The following is a 19621-nucleotide window of genomic DNA, read 5'->3' as shown; positions in this document are numbered from 1 at the left end:
TGAAGATGCAGCAGAGGCACAGCCTGCTGTTCATGCTCTTCTCTTCTCCCAGGTTTTTCAGCTCTGTTCATTCAGTAAACCCACAACCATAATAGTCTGTAGTAACTATTACAAATTCCTCAGAAATGTGAATGCAGTTAAGAGACAACCATCTCAAAAGGAAAGCAGCTCTGGAACATTGCTAGGAATTGCAAAGCTCCATTAGAGAGCTGAATTCTTTAGTATAGATTGGTAACAAGAAGTAATTAAGTTATAGTAACTTAATGAGTCTCTGCTCACCAGCACAGCTCCAAAGGAATGAATTTGGGTTTGATCCTAAACCATTTAACTTCATAACTGCAGTGGATGAAAGTCATTGTACAAGCCATGACTGGAGATCAGTGGATCAGCAGCAACTTGCTAGGTCCTGGCCAAGTATCCAAGGCAAGTGTAAGAAGTCAGCATGATTTGCTCTGGGTCACTCAGAAGACTCAAGAACAGAACCAAAAACTTTGATTCTCTGTGCTGCAATCCATTGCTATCATCCTCCTTTCCATTATCGTTCATTAAGATTCACAAACAGGCATGACATATGACATACAAGATATAGCAAAACATTGCATAAATGCATTATTTCACATTTTTTCCCCGATTAGTGCTACATTAGGCAGCCAGAGATGCAATATCCTGGATTATTTACACATAGGATGAGAGCACTGATATTCCAAGCTTCACTCAATTATTTTACCAACTTTGCCTTGGAAGAACAGTTTTTTTGGTATACAAGAACAATCAAGGGGCTAAGCTATGTTCACTTGGCTATACAGGTTCTGTTCCACATGGAAGGTGCTCTGACACTCAAAGTGCCCTGTTAGGGCAGTTTTACATCCTCCCTGCAACATCAGTATAGCAGAAGAAAGGAAACTACTATAGGCAGTAAGGAGAGAATATCTTTCTGTGCCTATTCAAGGAGACCTTCACTTTGAACGTGCTGTTGATGCTGTCTTTAACTTAGAGAGAGACTCACAATTTTATACAGCTAGGTAGCAGGGCTCTGATTTGCACAGAAAAACCTACTAGCATTCAGGAGGGACAAAATTTCAAGCCCATCTTCCTGTGAAGATCTGATGCTTTTGGCCCTGCATTACCTCCTTCTTCACTGTAGCCTTCCCTTTTCATTGCTTCCTTTGCAAATGTGATTGATTCTGTAAAATCTGTAAATAGTGTAAACAGCAGAAGTGGCATACCTGTGAAATCCCCCCACACCACCCAGTCTCTTGCTGCTTGCCTGTGCATGGTTGTTGGGCCCTGGACGGGGTGACACTGCCTTGAGCTTGAGGGTGCTCAGGACCAGCCCTGATCCAAAGGGAGATTGTTACAAAGCAGGGACCCTCCTGGGACCTTTTCTTTTTTCTTCTTTTTTGGGAGAAAGAAGCAGGTGTGTTTAGAGGGGGTCTGTCCCAGAGGAACAAGGACAACGGGGGTTCCCCAAGAGGGGGGTGCAGAGGGAGGGGGTTCAGCACAGTGGGGCTGGGTAACGGCCAGACCAGCTCTGCAGACACTGGGCTCATTCCCAGTGCAGGGACCAGGCTGTAACTGATACTGGCTCTGCACCAAATCTACCCGGTGACCCCTCCCAGCAGAGGTTAGTTACTGGAGTGGGGATCAAGGATGGGGATGAGCTGGGCCTAGACATCCCATATGATGTTACCACATGGCCTGTCATGTAAACTCACCTCATTAACAATTGAGTTACTCGGCAAGTCCAAAAACAGGGGTCCATTTACACCTCACACTTAAGGGACAACCTGTGTTGCCCTCAATGATGCAGGGAATCTCGCCATGGGAACTGCTTCACCCATAGACTAAAACAACAAAGAGCCCTACCCCATCCTGCAGAACTAAAGGCACAACTCAACAGCACCATTAAGACACCAATTGCAAGGCAAGAGAAGAGTAATTCTCACAGGCCCAGCTGGCAGTACATGGGCATACCTTGAACCTGCAGCTACCCTTTCTGAGGTGCGGGATCATAAGACTCAGCAGAACAGAACCACATAGACCTACAAGCCCCTAAGTCTTCTGCTTCAGGATTGTGGCCCTCTTGGGATGTAAAACAGATTGATATGAAGTGCTGTGTAAGGAGGGGTTTTACTTTCAAGTGGGGGATTGCTGGTTTATGTGATTAAAGACTCATCTCCATAAACATAAAGGAGCACAGAGGAAGAATGAGATGGATGAACACCAATGCTAGGCTCCAGTGCCCAGTCAGAAGCTAACTCATCTATAGTAAAACCAGCAGCAGCATTCTGTGTGTCCTCTTGTTTTTAACACATCTCTGTGACTTCCAACATGCCTCCATGAAATGGCAGCTGTGTCCCAATATTAAAGACAAAAATGTTCAAAAGTATGCATACCAATTACTACCAACACAGAAAGGAGCATTTGTTCATGAGCAGTGCATCACACCATACCTTTCTTTTTAGTGCCCTGCTTAACCTTTACACAAATGAAGTACTCTCCTTTTTCAGAAAGTCCCAAGATTTGAAGAAGTTCTTCCACCTCACTGATGTTGTTGGGACATATTACACAGAAGGCATCTCCAGGCTGGTAGTCAAAGACTGTATCCTGTTTTAAAATATGAGATCATGTCTATTAAATTGTATCATAAACCACGGCCAACAGCATCCCCATTCCTAACAGCAGCAATCTTCCTACTATCGCAGTCACATGAAGTCCTGTGTTCTTTTACTCTGTACTAGTGCTCTGCTGTTTGGATCACATCAGAAACTAAATACTCGTGTTTTCTTTTCAGGTTTAACCTTACTAATTAGAAAAATCTTTCCTTATCTGGTTTAAATATTTGAACACTTTTTAGTAAGAACTGCTGATCAGCCTAAACAGAAGGAAAATAAATATGTATTAACAGGATGTCTTATATAATCAGCCCAGATCATTAATTACTGATGTACTTTGTCTTCTGGTTTGAGAAGAGCAGAGGAATGAAGTCCTCATAATTAATGCAACTTTGTATTGAGACACATTATCACTAAAAGAAAATATGCTGGTTAAACTATTTGATGAACTGCGACTGAAATGACCCCAACTGTTTTTATTTTCTGGAGCTAAAAAAGTACAACAGCAAGGGAAGAGCACAGTGAAAATTAAAAGGCGTCTCAGATCTTAAGACCTGGATTCTTACTTAGTTGCCTGAGGTTCTTGTGCCCAACTGCTAAAACCCTACTCAAGCTTTTGCCTGTTACAGAAACATACAGAATTATACTTGCATCATTATGTTTCCCTTATGCATCAGGTGAGGTGACTTGCATACACAGGCCGTTGAGAGTGTGAGGAAAAAAGGACACAAAATGTTCAAATTTTCAGTGCGTGCTGATGGCAGGACATATGTATACATACAAATACATGCAAAAAACCATGTCATCTCAGAGACTCACTTGCTCAAAACTTAGTAGACTTTATTTATAACTGAGATTTAGAGATGTCCCATGGAACACAGATTAGGCTAACAGAGCTCAATAAAAGTTCCTGTCAAAAATCACAATATCCCAAAGGCATAATTCTACAAATTTGGAAAACCGCTCAAAAGCAACATATTTTCCTTTCAAAGATTTCTTGTAAAGTAATATCAAGCATTCTCTGTCTTTCATCTTCAAACCAGTATACAAAATATGATCTTCCCTGAATAAACTAAATCAGGTTTTACATCTAGGGTAACAGAGGTTGACAGTCTGAGTATGTTAACAAGTCAGAGCAAATGAATGAGAGAGGTAGAAATAGTGCTCAAGACCTAACGATTCTTACCACTTGATCATACTAGTCAAATTATTACTTGTGTAGACTACCCACCGCAAAGAATAGTCACAATTTACTACATAGTTTCTGAATATTTCCTAAATTGTATACTTACAAACTAAAAGATTATTCATTTTCAGTATTCCCTGTCTGCCCTTCTCCACTGCAAATTCCCTTCAAAAAGGTCTTTCAGCCAAAACAATATCCATGGAACAACAAAGAAATTAATCTGACACTTCATTTCTGCTTTGACTTCCAGGGAGTCATACCTTTCAGTGAACAAATCAAGCTTTGCATTTACAAAATGGATCAGCCTAAGCTGACATCCTGTTGTATAGGGAATTATTTTTTCTTTTTAGACAGTCAAATAAATCATTTTCCCCCCAGTTATGTACTATACATAACACACATGCATTTCACCCTTTATTTTAACCCACTAAAGAAAAAGCCATCACTAACTTACTGCAATATCAAGTTCTAAGAGCAATGCAGTTTTTATTGCATCTTCTCTAGTGAGCTGAACTGCTTTTGTAACTGGCACTTCAAAGGTTGTTCCCTCTGAAATCAGTGAGGACAGATGTGGATTCTGAAAAAGAGGACATGAAAACTAAAAATACGTGACAGCTTACTATGACATACAGGAATTAGTGTTGGTACAATTTTTTTGAAACAATCTTAGAAAACAAATCAAAACAGTAAGGAAAAACATGAATCTTCTATATACACAGAGTGTTTTGCTCTACGTTTTTAAAAATCACATCCAAGCAGTAACAGGCATCTATTCAACTACAAAAAGTCAGTAGGCTTGAACAGTCTAATGGGCCTAAACGACTATCAAATGCAGCTAGCTGTTTCCTTTTTCAAGAGCTGCCTTGAAAATAGCCAATTAGAGAATGGCATTTATGTTAAAACCCCCCAAATTCCTGCCTAATTAAAGGATTACTAGGTGTACGGAACAGACATAAGAAGTACGAACAAAAGCTATTTAAAAACATCATTGCAGATTTACAGATTAAGACTTTGGGGTACAGATGGGGCTATTATTACAGGCAATTTATAAGAGGAATTTTAAAACCTACAGTTCAATTTAGAGCTAATCAGCAAACTCCACACTACAAAACAGCATCATGCTATGCCACAACATTTCTACACACGTGAAAACGTGCCCCAAGAATAAGTCCAGACCACCTCTGTCAATGGCTGTCACTTGAAGATCAGACTACAGCCCTCATTTCTCCATCACTATTGTCAGCAAGCTTCATTTAAGATCAATACAGACAAAAATGAAAAGCGGTGGGAGAGATACCAAATGTCCATAACAATACTCTGTCAAATGGAAAGGAATTATTCTACCAATAAGAAAATATTGGTTAATCTTAAGATTTCCTATTTTTATAAAAAGTAGACAGGAGAACCACTTGAGACCAACAGTTAGAAGTTTTACGATTCTCTTAAAATTTTGACATGGTGATTAACAGCTTGGGCTGTATCAAGTTATTGTGCATCAGCTGGACTGTGATAACTGTCTACATTCATATTCCCTCCAAGGCAAGTTCAAGGCATAGTGAGATGAAGATTTTTAAGCTAAATTATATTATCTCACACTTGCGACAAAGGCTTAAGATCCAGGCTGTTACTGCTTTGCTTAGTAATAAGCAGGAGCTTGTTAATTCAACCCTGAGGCTCAACAGCCCAGGGCATAGATCATATAAGTAGCTAGAGAGACCGTGTACCCAGACTTCTTTAAATGGCAGGGAGACTCTCTTTGGCAATAGCCAAACCTCAAGCTGATGGATTTCAAAACAAGCCAACTTCAGCTGTGCTTGGCAAAAAATACCCATGGTTGTTGCAGTGCGAGATACCGGAAAAGGACATGAATTGTAGGGTCATGTTTGTTTTTACAAGTAGGATGCATCGCACCTATTTGTTGACAAGGTCTAGCCAACTATGTCAAAAATAGTGCCAAAGGAAAAAAACCAAACCTGGATTTGGTTCTTTCCAAGGCTCAAGCCAATCATCCAGCTTTATACCTGAAATCTGAACTATAATCTCTGATCTGTTGCTCAATACCAGGTTAGCAGATCCAGCTTTTTCAATTTGCTGTTTGAAAGCAAAATTTACTTTTTTTCTATTTACAGAACAGTTAAGGCATCAATATTAGAACCTGATCAGTTATTTCAGAGATCAGCCTGAATATATGCTATGACTTTAAAATAAGAAAATGGGCTCTTTTAACCACTTTAACACCACTTTCAATCCCGGTTTTAGTCTTTAATCAAAGAGTACCTCTAAATCATAAATCTTTGTTTCAATAACTTGGATGATTTGATTCAACAACCTGAGCAAAACCAACCACAATATGAGGTTTAAAAGAAAAGCAAAATTATCCAGTGTTTAAATTCACACGCTCTTACATAATTATATTAGCTAGACTAAGTGGTTCTCTCCGCATTACCGTTGATATTCTCAACCGAGAGAGTGTCAGGGCCCTGAGGATACTAATGGGCTTTCATGGTCCTGACCAGCCTCACCAGAGGAGTCCACCCCCAGCTCTGCTTCCAGGCGCAGGAGCCCCATCTCAGCTCAGCCCTGGGTCTTCAGTCCCTGCCCGAGCCACATCACAGGAGCACTGCCGGCAGCTCAGACACAACCATGCCCACGGCTGGCCACAGATCCTGTTGATCCGAGCCTGGATCTACAAACCGACTTCCCAGCGTGGCCCCAGACCTGCTTCCCTTCCACAAACCTGCCTGATGATCTGCACTCTTGGCTGATCCTGGCTACCATCTCCTTGTTTGTGTCGCTTGGGTATCGGGAGATGGGGCTGGCTTTTTTACCATGCTCGGCTCCTGGCTCCCTGTCATTTAAAGAGCAGCCAGACCTCACTACTCCCTCGCACAGATAACTAAAATGTCTGCCCCTTGGCAGGCAACCAGAAAAGTTTGAGTCACGCTTTCCAGTTCATTTTGAACACTAAATATGCCAACTGGAGATGATTCCCAGTTCATGCTAATTCTTCTCGTTGTACAGCAGGTCTTTGTTCAACATGGCTTCACAGGAAAAGCACGCTGGCTTTTGATCTACAGTTCATCTTCCATTTCCAATAGTAGAATTAGGATCATGTTCTTACAATGACAAGTTTCTCTGTTATTAAATATGCAGCAAGTTTTTGAGCAATTTTACACCCTCTTAAGGCATTCTGAAAGTTCTAAAAATTTGAACAGAAATTGTGCTATACTCCTTACTACAGGAAGAGGTTTTCACCGTCCTAACATAAGCCACTGAGGATTTAATTCTTCCATCCCTGGCACTGCAATGCCAAATTATTATTTAGCTAAATTGTACCTTGACATAAGCGTCCATAACTCATATGGTGGTAACTACATTTTCACAATATAAAAGGATCTTTCACTTACAATTCAAAACCCTCCTGCATTCGGGGACGTATCTCCTTTATATAAGTATCCACCTGCTCTTTTGAGCCGTATGTAGGAGTATACACTCATGCTCCTACCAGAGCTGGAGGGTTTCATCATTCAAAGTGAAGTCCTTACCTCACCATGGGTGTCCTGAAACTGCACCTCTATATATTCTGGTGGCAAGGCAGGAATATTAAGAGCAGACTGAGAGACAGGAGGGACAGAATGAACAAGTGAAGGTTCAGTGTCTCTAGTTGAAGCCACAAGATTGATGTCAACCAGTTTCTGTGACAGAACATCAGAACTCCTCGCTCCCTCATCTTCTAGCTTCAAGTTCTGTACTTCTGAGCTTAAGTTTATTTCATCTACACCATGCAGGGCTGCAGAGAGCGAGCTAGAAACAGCATAGACAACACTGCTCATGCCTTCTTTTTCTTTCTGCAGTAGAAATGCTTCCTTGAGGGCAAGCCAAAGTCCATCAATCCAAGGATCAACCACTATTTCCAAACTGGGAAGGGAGGTAGAAAAAAAACAAAGAAGAAAGGAATGGATGAATTACTGTGACTTACTGGACTGTTAATTTACAAATAATGAAAAGACCACACAAGCTAAAAACTCTCTTCATTTTCCATTTTTAATATATATCTGCAGCTGTTGCCAAGATGACTTTTTTGTTAAGAAAATATTTTCATTTAGTTATTACCACTATGTAAATTTATGAAGTCTAAAATGTATAACAGCCTTGCTTTTCTTCCAGTTTCTCATTTTTATTTCTTATGCTGAACTTTATGGCAGGAAGTTGAAGAGATGGTAGCAAAATATGCAACTTTTCACTGTGCAACAGCAACATCATAGCTTACACTAACGGTCCATTTTTATTATTTTAGAACACAAGATATAAGTTTTATGGTTATGGCAATGTTTGTGTTCAACTGTCTTGCATCATCATGTACAGAACTGATATAATCTGCAGTTCAAAATAAGTAAGCCAAGACTGCAGCCTACCGGCCGGAAAGAACAACAGAAGAGGAAGGGAGTTGTTTTCTTATATAATTCCTCTACAGCAATCGAAAAAACCTTCTTAAATAATTCCTCTGCAGTGATTAAAGAAAAAAAAAAAAAAAAAAAAGGATGTTTTACAGAAGAGAGAAAAAAATTAAAAAACATTGTAGGGTTTGCCTAAAGCAGCTCCACTGCAAGATGTGAGCTCAGATAAAAGTCTGATGTGTATGTAGAAAGAGATCCCACAACCCAGTACCACACATACTGGGAACTGGATTTATTTTTATTTGCTTCAGTAAACAGACTACATTTTTAAACCCCTCCACTTATTCCGAATTACTTAATTTCTAAACCTGCTAAATACCTTCCATTTTTCCAGGCATTACAGAATTTTGCTTACACTTTAAAAATGGAGTTTTATTTAATGGCAATTGAGATTGAAAAGGCATACTGTGTTCAGACAGGACTCATTCCTACGAGGTGCTGAGTATTCAGGTTCAACTGATTTCAATGAGTTCAGAACGTTTAGCCAAATTCACATGTAATTATTGCATCTTGAACAAATAAAATCCAAACTCATTCAGCTCTTACCCTACACAATCATCTGCTAATCCTGTGTCATAGAAGTGCTGGGCACCAAGTTCCTGAAGTCGTCGGTCTACTGTCTTTCCACCATTACAAAAGAACGTGTACTCTGAATCTCCCAGACCTAGCAAATTCAAGAAAAGAGGAATCGTGTCAATCAGCCAGCCACCCAGGCTACACAGACAAAGATCTGCAAAGACAATACAGGATTTTCCTGCAGGCAAACAGAAGAATCTGATATAGCAAAATGCATATTACCAGGACACTTTTATGACCTTCAAAAAAAAAAATTGTGTTTGTCCCAAAGTAGAGCTGAAAAATGTAACAAATGTAAGACACAGAATTTCTCTGAAAACACTTTGCTTTCAGTATTTCACATTTAAGAATAATGTTGCTTTAGTTTGAGGCTCTTAAAAAATACAAAACCACTCTTATAGGAAAAATTTAAGGAATTGAAATAATTAAAAAGAGTGAAACTGATAAACTGTATGAGAATTACCAAAAGAAATTCTCTCACCGTCAGGTTAAAATTGTTAATATATGTCAACAACATAAGGGAGAGAGTATTAAAAGTAATTAAAAAATATTGGAACCTTGAAAAAAATTAATCAAACATAGGAGTGATTTTAAACAATATGAAGTAACAAATGTAGGAAAACATGCATAAGGGAATCTGGTCCAACATCCTCCTCCCCAGAAATCAGAGATTTCTTTGTAGATCTTATTTTCACTGCACTGGGTTTTCTGCCCTTTAACAGTCATGAAGATGTTCTGTTAGAAGAAGATGCTCTTTGTTATCAGTTAAACAGTCAGTGGACTCAGGACGTATGTTCATGGAGGACCTGAGATTTTAAGTTCTCAGCTAAAGATCTCACCCTTAAAGTGATCAACAACACACACCTCATCCGTAACAGATGCTTATCTAACAATCCCAAAGACCACTGGTCAGGCAGTCTTCACAAATTCTGTAAGTAATCCACACCACTGTTTCACTATCCTAACTATGAAAATTTTTCACAGCCTGACCCTTTCTTGTGTGCAATTTCAAACCACTAGATCCTTATTATCCCCACCTAACAATGGACTATTCCTTTCTCCTTTATAACAGCCTATTTTGTCTTTTTCTTTTTTTTTTTTAAAGACTTCTGCTCCCTCTCAAGGACGGTACTTAAAGTGAACACTTCATTGGACAAGGTGAAATGGATACCATGAATGTATTTTAAGACATAACTTTTTAGACTAGAATTGCAAAACATGTTAAAACTTAGATACTGTAATATCTGCTACAACAAAAATAAGTATTAATACAATGCTTATATTCATAGATGCATATGCACATATGCATTCAGTCAGCTATGAAAAACCTAACCATTTCACAAACTGTAATGTATAACTTGGCAATAGCATAACATCTTTTCAAAATGTTACATGATTAGGATGCATATATTTCAGACTTCCACATTATATATCCACTAGAAACTTCCTTCTAGGGGGTACTTTCCTCACTAGAAATCTAGACGTTTCCTCACTCCTACCTATCAACTTAAACTTGTCAGGCAAAAATAACCTAGGTTCAAATAGAAGTTTCTGGAGTTTGTTTAAACACAACCTGAAAACTCAACAAGCTGACCTTACCATCAGCTCAAGATATATCAGATGCATTTTGCCAAATCTGTATTTTGTGTATCAATCTTTAACCTGAAGTTACGTTCCTTCTATTGATGAGTATGACCTTCAAAATTAAAAAAAATTATTGCAAATTTAAAGGGATGGGATGATCTTAAAACATTATTTTTTAAGAACATTTTATACTGCTTTTCCCTCTGTATAGAAAAATGCCCAATTACTCACAGAGTCAAGTAAACTCATGTAGACCATAGAGACTTAACATGAAATTAAAACTTCAACAATTATAGATAGCTTATATCATATGTTTATGCAAAGAAAATTAAACTATAAAAAAATTAAATTTGTAGCTTACATTCAGATAACTTCTGTGACACTTTTCCTTTACTGCCCATAGAGGACATTACACAAAAAGCTGTTTACCTTATAAAAATAAATGTTTTATAAGCACTTAAAAAACCCCAAACAATCTATTCACAAGGAAAAAATACAAAAATTATTCACGGATAGACAAGTGCTGCAATAATATAGAAAATACTAAATCACCTAGCAATCCATACTGGAGATGTGCAAAATGATCAGGTGGCAAGGTCGTGTCTTGAATTTTCTTTACAAACTTGCGGGCAGTGTCTGGTGGGTCTCCAGTACCGGTAGTGGAAATAACAATAACTACAGGATCCTTTTCTGTTTCCAGGTTATACTACAAATAATAGAACAAGTAAGTTACAAGGTGCCATTTGATACCTATTTGTGGCCTTAGATATTATCTTCCACCCTTCCTTTTCCCAAAGGTAAATGTTTAATCTCACCTTACCTGTATTAAACCACAGAAAGACTTTCAAGGAATTACAAGTCATTTTGGGGATGCAACTTACAATCTTGGTTGGAGTTTTTAAGACCAGATAGGGTAAAGCCCTGAGGAACCTGCTCTGACCTCAGCTGACCACGCTGCGAGATGACCTCACGAAGTCCCTTCCGAACTGAATTATGCTATGATCCCATGCACAAATGCCGAGGGGCAGCATTTTGAGCAGGCTAGTACACACGCAAAGAATACTTTGCAACTGCACTCAGGCAGCTTAAATACACAACTCCAACGGTATTTGCTTTGTCAAGTGGAAAAAGTATTTTTGTATATACAATCACAATCACAGTTAGCCATCATCCTGATAATTTCACACAGAAGACTGGGGTGTGGCCATACAAACTGTGGGGATCGTTTTTAAGTTCCATTAGGGATCACTTGGTTCTGTCTGTTAACTTCCATGCTACATCTGTCTTTGCCACAAAAAAACCCGTGTTTTGGGGGAACCAAGGTAGCTCTGAATAGTCACTGTGCTCTACAGTCTGATCCATTCTGGCCCCTTCCCCCTGCCCCCAGTTCATTTCTCTCCCCTTTGCTAATACCAACCTTCCATATTTCCCACGGTTTTAGGGGGACTACTCCCGTTATGCCAGGTCGACAAGAACTGCCTGTATTTGGGATTGTGCATCAGTTCCATAAATTCAGGTCTCGTGCAACCATTTATTACTTCTCAAGTAAAAAGTATTCTGTTTCTTTGATTCTTCCAGCTTTCCACCAATGGTGGGCTGCAGCACCGTGCTCGCGTGCCGTGTGTCAGGTCACCCACACAACGCGCTCTTCCAAAGCACCCCTGCGGGCTACAGGCTTTGAATTACACAGACAGTGAGCGACCTATGTGAAACCCAGCTCCGCAGGATCACAGCCACCTTGTTTGGGAGTGACCTCTGGAAGTCACCCAGTCCCACCCCATGCTCCGAGTGGGACTAACTGCCAACGCTGCATTAGGTCAGCTATGGCTCTGGCTGAATTTTGAAAACTTCTAAGGGTAGAGGTTCCACTTTTCTGGGCAGCCTCTTCCACCCAGAAGAACTTCTCCACTAGTGTCAAATCTGAGCTTATCAGACCGCACTCAGTGGATTTTGCCTCCTGTTATACAGTCTTCTGCTGCCAGGAAGAGTTTGGCTCAAGTAGGCTGCTATCAGGTCACTTCGTAGCCTCCTTTTTGTCACAATAAGCAGCCCAAGCTCCTTTTACTGCTCCCTATGGGTTTCAGTTTAAACTCTCTCCCAGCATTCCAAGATTAATAAAACAGTAGGGTCATGAGAAAGTATAAATAAAGATTGCAAAAGATGCTACATTTCATTTCAAGCAGTTTCAGGACTGCAATTCAAAACTTCAGAGTTTGAGGAGTTATGTTCTAAACACTTCACTCAATAAATCACCCAAACCTTATCCCCTCCTCAAGCCATGTAAAAAGTTACCCCTTACACCTACAATCCAAAAAGGTTAGGCGTACAAAGAAACAGAGTATCAAGGGGTTTTGCTGTTGTCATTTTTTCCAAAACCTTCCTGAAGAACCTAAAAGCAGTTGCATGGAGCAACTCAAATTACCATCTGGAACTGTGTCCTGCCTCTGACAGTGGCCAATAGCAGGTGGCTAGAGAAGTACAAGAGAAGAGAGTAAGCATGCAAGGATAATCCCCAAGTACTTTGCCAGACTTCAGTGAGTTGTGGTCCAGGGATGTTCCAAAATGAGGTTTTGTCTTTCACAAGTTCAGGTGAACTCCAAGTACCCACAAATTCCCGAGACTTCCAAAACTGAACTCTAAGTTGTGCAAAAAAAGGCCCTAAGATTCCTGTTGCAGTAACCCAGATTTTCAAAACTTCCACAGCTGATTTGGTAAGTACAAATAAAACAGCTTCTGCAGTGCATTGTCACAGGTGACTGCTGCATTTGCAAAGAAAAGTAAATTCTTCAAGTAAAAAAAGCAAGGGTCTATGGGTGTCACATAAAAATTTACATTAAATTGTGTTCCATTAAAAAAAAAAAAAAGGAAAAAAAAGATACAAGCTCACAAAGTAAAAAGTGGTGTATTAGAACAGAGGTATGATTAGTTCACTAAATTCTTGCTTGCTCCGCTGCACATTCTCTTCTGCAAAGTTAAGGACCTTTTGGAAGCCAAAAGTTTGGCGACAGAGGTCCTGCACTAATTTGTGTCAACTACTGGGAGGTCTGATATATCACTAGACCAACAAGAACCTTACACAATTACATAGTTTTTTACTCTCCCTTCCACTTCTTCCTATATCCTTAGTGTTACATCTTTGTCCCATTCTTTCTCTTTCCTTCAAAAGTACTCCTCAACCATGTACAGTGAGCAGCCTGCTCAAGCTGCAAATGAGTGCTGAAGGAAGAGGATGGGATCAGACATCCAGATACGTCTTATCCAGAATAGTATGTACCATGGCAAATGTTCTTATTCAGACAACTCATCCAAGGCTGACTACATGCACTGTGACACAAGATGATCTCCCTTTAGCCTCCTATTTTACTGCTCCTACCTCACTTCCACTTCATTTCAGTCTTTCATCAAGCATAAAAAGCAATCACAGTAACCAACCAAAGATTTATGACCTTTTCTCACCTACGAGAGTGTAGGTGAGATACTACTTGGAAATCACCAGTGTTTCCGAGACTTGAGTGGTATTTGACCATTCATTTTTGTATGGCGACAGGATCACATTATGACTATTGACTCTGTAGCCACCTGTTCCACGCACAGACCTTCACAGCAATCCCTTTTGAGTGATGACAAGGTCTGAAAAATACCCAACAGCCGCATAAAGATGGGCCTTCCAGCTGACAAATACGGACAAAACAGAAACCTCTTACTTCCTCGCCTAAAGTATACACACACAGCTCTCTGAACTGTGCTTGCTGTGGAATAAACTCTCAGATCTAACATGCCCGAAGGTCTTCACAAGAGGTTCCACCAGATTCAAGCAAGCTCTTGCTCCAGTACATTACGCCACCCTGCCTTCCCCTCCCCAATTACACTTAAGCTTCTAGAAGTTCCCTTTATTTACAGTGAAGGCTAAGGAAAAGCTTAAGTGATGAAATCTACAAAGCTGCAGAAATTACTTTTTTCCTCAGTGGCCAATTCTCAGATTCTCAATTCAGTACATCTCTCTACCTCATCAATAACTCGCAGCTCTGAGTTGTCTTGCCAAATTTCACAAAATAGATTTATTCAAGTGGCAGGCCAGTAACAGGGCTAGAAATATCCTGTCTACCGCCTTCCTGAAACTAATCTCCCAACCTGTCAAATGCAGAACAAATGAAATGGAAGAATACAAGGACAATCTTCACATCCCCTGCTGGTTGCATAAAAGTCTCTTTTTAACACTTCGCTACAGACTTGGTGAACATTCATTCAAATCATCATTCAGATGTCCAGCTACCCAACATGTAGTGTATCCCCCAAGAAAGCAACTTGCTAAAAAGGAACTAAATTATTTTTATAAACTTCTCACATTTTCAAGTGCACGGAAAAAACTCTTTTAGGTGTTATTTTCTGCTCATCTCATAAGAAATACCAGGCTATCAAGTTTCGTTTGTTTGGGTTTTTAAGTGTTCTTGTTTGAGGACATACAGTTGAAAGTACTTTGTGAAGGAAATCACAGCCCATATTGCTTTTAGTTACAGACAGACACGAACAGTTTTCAGATCCTTACCCTTCGATAACAGCAAATAATAAAAACCCATTTCCTTGCTCCAGCCAAGCTTTTTATTTCTTTCTACAACATAACTTGAGTGTATCCAGTGTGAACTGGAGGGAGTGCATATGCTAAGTAACTCAAGAAGACCCCACAAAAGCTCAGGGTCGTGCTGCAGCCCTCAGTTAACAGAACACAGGACCTCAATGCAACATAAAAACAACAGGGAAAAAAAATGTGTCATTTCTAAAAACAGGAGAGCTGACCAGTAAATACTGAATTCATTCACTACTGCATACATACATAGTTTTCAAGAAGTCCCTGCACTGTTGTTAGAAGAGAGATCAAAGACATATTCATTTACTGTTCTAATAAAAAAAAAAAATCACTAGAAAGATGTACCTTTGGCTAGTAAGCATTTGTGAGTATTGGTCCAATTTACTGATTCATAAGCAGCAAAAATTTAAAACTAGATGGTGTATTTTAGGTGGGTGCATGTGCTCAGCCTTCACAATTATTAACAGCTACCACTCAAGCACATGAAGAAAAATGCAGCTCTTAAATACCTGTTTTTCAAACCAGCATGGAGTATCTCACCTTGTCCATTTCACTTATACAGTGCATATCAGCTTCAAGTCCACGGGCACATGCTTGCTCCCGTATTTCCTCAGCTATGGCTTTTGCCTGCCCCTTTTGTGTTGCATAGAGGAGCAGAAACCTCCTTTTTAAATCACAGCACATTTCCCAAAACAGAGCACTTTTTTTTTTTTTTTTTTTTTAAATAAAGACACTGCAGGGGAAACAAGAAGAAAAAGAAGAGTGAATTTATTGCATGCAGAACAGCAAGATTTTGTTTTGCTTAATAGATTAAAAAGAGATACTTTAAAGAATAGCAGTATTGGTGTTTAACTTGGAAATGAGGCACCTACTCTGAAGAGAAGCCATTTCTCACAACCAAGCTTTGTAGGCCAGGTTGCGAAGGACTCGTGGTATTGGTCATACGTGCTGTACTGCCTTGATTTTGCAGTAATATTGCAATATGCCCAGTATCAAGAATCTAGTTTGCAAACAATACAATAGAGAAACTAGTTTCATGAAAAGAAACACTATTTTATTACGAGAGTTGTATTTTCCACTTTAAGTGAGTGACTGCTTTGGTCACTTTTCTGAGATGTATTTGAAAACAAAACAGAACATAGACCTGGTGAAGTCAAAATACAATGCCTGAGAAAAAAAGATAAATTAATATTCTCAGTTTCTTCTTTTCTGAAATCAGTATTTTTTGCCTGAATGCCTTTACACTTTACTGTCCATTATGCCTATATTTTAGAACACAAACATTGTTTTTCATTTCATATTTCAAAAAGGAGCTTCTTACACAAGTGCAACTACAGAATTGACTATTTGGGTTTTTTTCTCCTAAAAATAAGAAACCATCTTAGAGAAATCTGCTGAAAATGCCACTCCCTCATGAAGTCTTGCAAGCAGTAGGATGAATGAGATGCATATCCTTATCCGTTCACCTGTCCCATGGAAGTTTGAATGCGAGAACTTTTCTTTGATGATTTTGACACAGACAGAACACAACAGATGTAAAGGCAACTTCAAGAAGCAGTGCATAAGAGAGACAAGCAGAATGTCTCTCATGCATATATTACAAATCAATCTTCTGTCAATATTTTGTTGCTGCTAGGGAGCTGCAATAGAACTCAAATACCTAGAATTACAATCGATCAATTTTCAGTTCCCAACTTAAGATTTTTTTCATGTGCCTGGGCCCAGTTTGCTGTACTTCACCTATTGCTCCCACACAGATTCAGCTACAGAAAGCATTCAGTGTCCTAGCCACACACACTGATTTATGGAAACCTGTGGCTAAGTAATTTGAGGCATATCTTTCTCCTGTTTCTCTCATGGGAAAACAAACACAGCTCAACTGTGTAAGAATACTGCACTCTATTGATATGGCATGATATTTTTCCCCACAGTATTGTGGAAGGTTTCTCCTATTAGAATTGGCTTTTTTTTAATAGCATACATGTAAATCAAAAGTGGTAAAACTAAGTGATAGCTTCTTAAGAGTACAGTGCCTGTACCACGCATGAATTCCATGAAAAATGTAACTACTAGAAAATTTTGAGGCTTTCATTGTATTTTGTTCTACTACATTTTCCATTATAGTTTTCACTTTAATTTGATTACATTATATTACCTAAAAATATTAATAATTACCTTAACAGTCATTTTAAATAAATTCATTTAAATAACTGGCTTCATGTGCATGTGCACAGAAGAAGACGCATAGGCCAAAACAATCCACAAAATGATTTTTCACCCTCCTTTTCCGAAAGAAATACAAAGAAATTTGATGACACGCAAATTATGATGATTCATATGAAATAGTTTAAATACAGTTTAAATACTCTCAGATCCCTGTAGTAATACAGATTCATCCTAGTCACGTGCTATGTTTTCACCCTAATTGTTCTCTTGTCAGCAGGTGGCAATGCCCGACTATAAACAGAGAAAAACAATAAAGAAGAAGCAGCGTTTCATTACTACATTCCTTCTTATACCTCAGAAAGGGAGAAAGATAATCAGTTTTCCACTGGGACCGCACCATAGCACAGAAGCCTTCTATACACAAAAAGCTGAGGGATAAGCTGCCAACATTATGGCCAGGGGATTACCAAGAGACTTCAAACAAGAGTCAGCTCAGGAAGATGTACAAGAGAAGCAAGAAAATTGGCATAGTAGGGGGAGAGGAGAGGGCAAGAGAAAGAACAGCAGTCACGATGTGGTTTGACACGACCAGGTGTTGCCCTAACAGCACCATGACCTCTGCCTAGGTCAGGCAGAGCAGCCTCTCCATAAGACACTGTGAGCTGCTTCCACTCCAGCTAGTACAGTAACAATAAAGGGTGCAAAAAATAGCTGCCCACATCTTGGCTGCATGTATGTGAACTTGCAGGGAGCTTTCTGACTGGTGTGTGGACTAGCAGACTGCACAGACGCAAAAGTTAGAGCACAGAAGGTGTGTGTGAATGAAAGAACCCACAGGGCCAGAAGAGGGGATCGTGCTTGAGATGCATACCTCCCAAGAGAGGGAACTGTGTGTGTACGTAACAGTGCGAGTGTGTACTTGCGGGAAGGGGGGAGGCCACAACTAGACAATTCCTTGGAATTAGATACAGAGGGCTGTTTAAATATTTGTAGGCATTCATTAACATTTTATAAGTGCCTAGTGTCGTATCTGTTGCATTGTTGCTATTGATCTTGAATATATAGTTCAATTAACCAATTAAACAGTAGTTAAATTAACTGCCTGACACTTAATTATGTCATTAATAGATCAATAAACTCCTTCGATCCTGATTCGATTTAAACTACACAAGCTGAGGAGTTTCTCCCTGTGACAGCATCTTCTCCCTGTTGTCAACCAGAAGAGCTTCATGCACAAACCGATGAAGCGATGCCTGCTAAAAGAAAGGAAAATTAATGATGCCTACCTGCAGATGAACACAATCATAAACCAGGAACACACTTGCACTCAGGTGAATATACTGTCCACGTTGCTCTTGCTTTGCTGCACTGTACACTCTTCAAAGACAATGTGCCACTTCCACTTATGTGATATGAGTTCAACTGAAACAAAGAGGGGAAAAAAATGGTAATTCTTGACTACCCAGCTTTCTAGAGAATCCCTCTAACTTATAACAGTATTACCACGCCAGCAGCCTCTAACACGTCAATGTGTTGGCAGTCACACGTCAAAAAGCAAAACAATGTTTAAGCTGGGAAAACGACCCAGGACTCGCTGGCTCAAACCAGGGCTTAACATGAAACTAAGGATGACTTTTCGAATTATAGCTCCTCTGATCAAGGGGTCAGAAAACTCAAAAGATGAACAGTCCACACAAGATTAACGGGGAGTCCATCAGCTCCGTAAGTCCACGCACGGTAGGAGCAAACAAGCCATCTGTGAGTGCCAGCCGCACAGTTTCGCTGGGCCAGATGTGCTGGCCCCAGCAATTACGTAGCTGTACTGTAAGGCCAGACTGCCTGCTCTTCACGTACCTGCTCTGTCAAAATCATGTCAAACTGCGCGGCCACGGACAGGACAAAACTGCAAGAAACCTCTGCAGCAGCTTTACGCGCTTCTGCGTGGCCTCACACCGGGTTGCGGGACCGTGCTTTCACAGCCACGAAGCCATTCCGGTGTCATTTTTTTCAGCAGCCAGTGCCTTGCTCAGAATCACTTTCCCTCTACGACCAAGACAAACGCAAAAAACGTCAGCGCGGAACCCTCCGCGGCCCAGGGCTGACCTCCCGCCCGGAGAAACGCGGCTGGGCCAACCGGCACCCCGCTGCCAAGGCGGCGAGAGCCGCCCCTGCCGAAGGACGGTGATCTCAGGGAGCCAGGGCCGGGCCCGCCCCGCGGCCTTCAACGCCGCTGCAGCACCAGAAGCCTCACAGAGAGAGGCGGGCCGTGTGTCCCGTCCCCCCCGGCTTCCCGCCAAGCCGTCCCTCAGAGCGCGTACCCGCCGCCGGCCTGCGGGGACGGCAGTACTCGGGCTGAAGGACGCGCTTCTGACCCGGGCGCGCACAGCCGGCTCCCGCGCTCCGCCGCGCCTCCGGCGACAGCGAGGAGGAGGAGGAGGAGGACGAGGAGGAG

At 40.5% G+C, this 19621-nt stretch overlaps 1 protein-coding gene across 4 annotated transcripts in view; it reads right to left on the bottom strand.

Annotated features, from left to right (window-relative positions):
- The window catches only part of MTRR (5-methyltetrahydrofolate-homocysteine methyltransferase reductase), a 33801-nt gene extending 14204 nt beyond the window's left edge, over positions 1-19597 (bottom strand). For 2 of the 4 annotated variants that reach the window (XM_030041666.2, XM_030041670.1), the window contains exons 1-9: positions 19488-19594; positions 19024-19212; positions 18456-18591; positions 15544-15736; positions 10971-11124; positions 8805-8922; positions 7347-7719; positions 4256-4378; positions 2454-2607 (exon numbers count right to left, since the gene is read on the bottom strand). In XM_030041666.2, the coding sequence (XP_029897526.1) occupies positions 2454-2607; positions 4256-4378; positions 7347-7719; positions 8805-8922; positions 10971-11124; positions 15544-15687 (1066 nt within the window). In that variant the 5' untranslated portion in view covers positions 15688-15736; positions 18456-18591; positions 19024-19212; positions 19488-19594. Of the gene's footprint in view, positions 1-2453; positions 2608-4255; positions 4379-7346; positions 7720-8804; positions 8923-10970; positions 11125-15543; positions 15737-18455; positions 18592-19023; positions 19213-19408 lie in introns of all 4 variants that reach the window. The other 2 variants (XM_030041667.2, XM_030041668.2) reach the window with 2 other exon arrangements.
- Between the last annotated feature and the right edge of the window lie 24 nt (positions 19598-19621).

This window comes from Aquila chrysaetos, chromosome 18 (genome assembly GCF_900496995.4).
Source record: "Aquila chrysaetos chrysaetos chromosome 18, bAquChr1.4, whole genome shotgun sequence".
Lineage (NCBI taxonomy): Eukaryota > Metazoa > Chordata > Aves > Accipitriformes > Accipitridae > Aquila > Aquila chrysaetos.
This window is presented reverse-complemented; position numbering and strand designations above follow the sequence as displayed.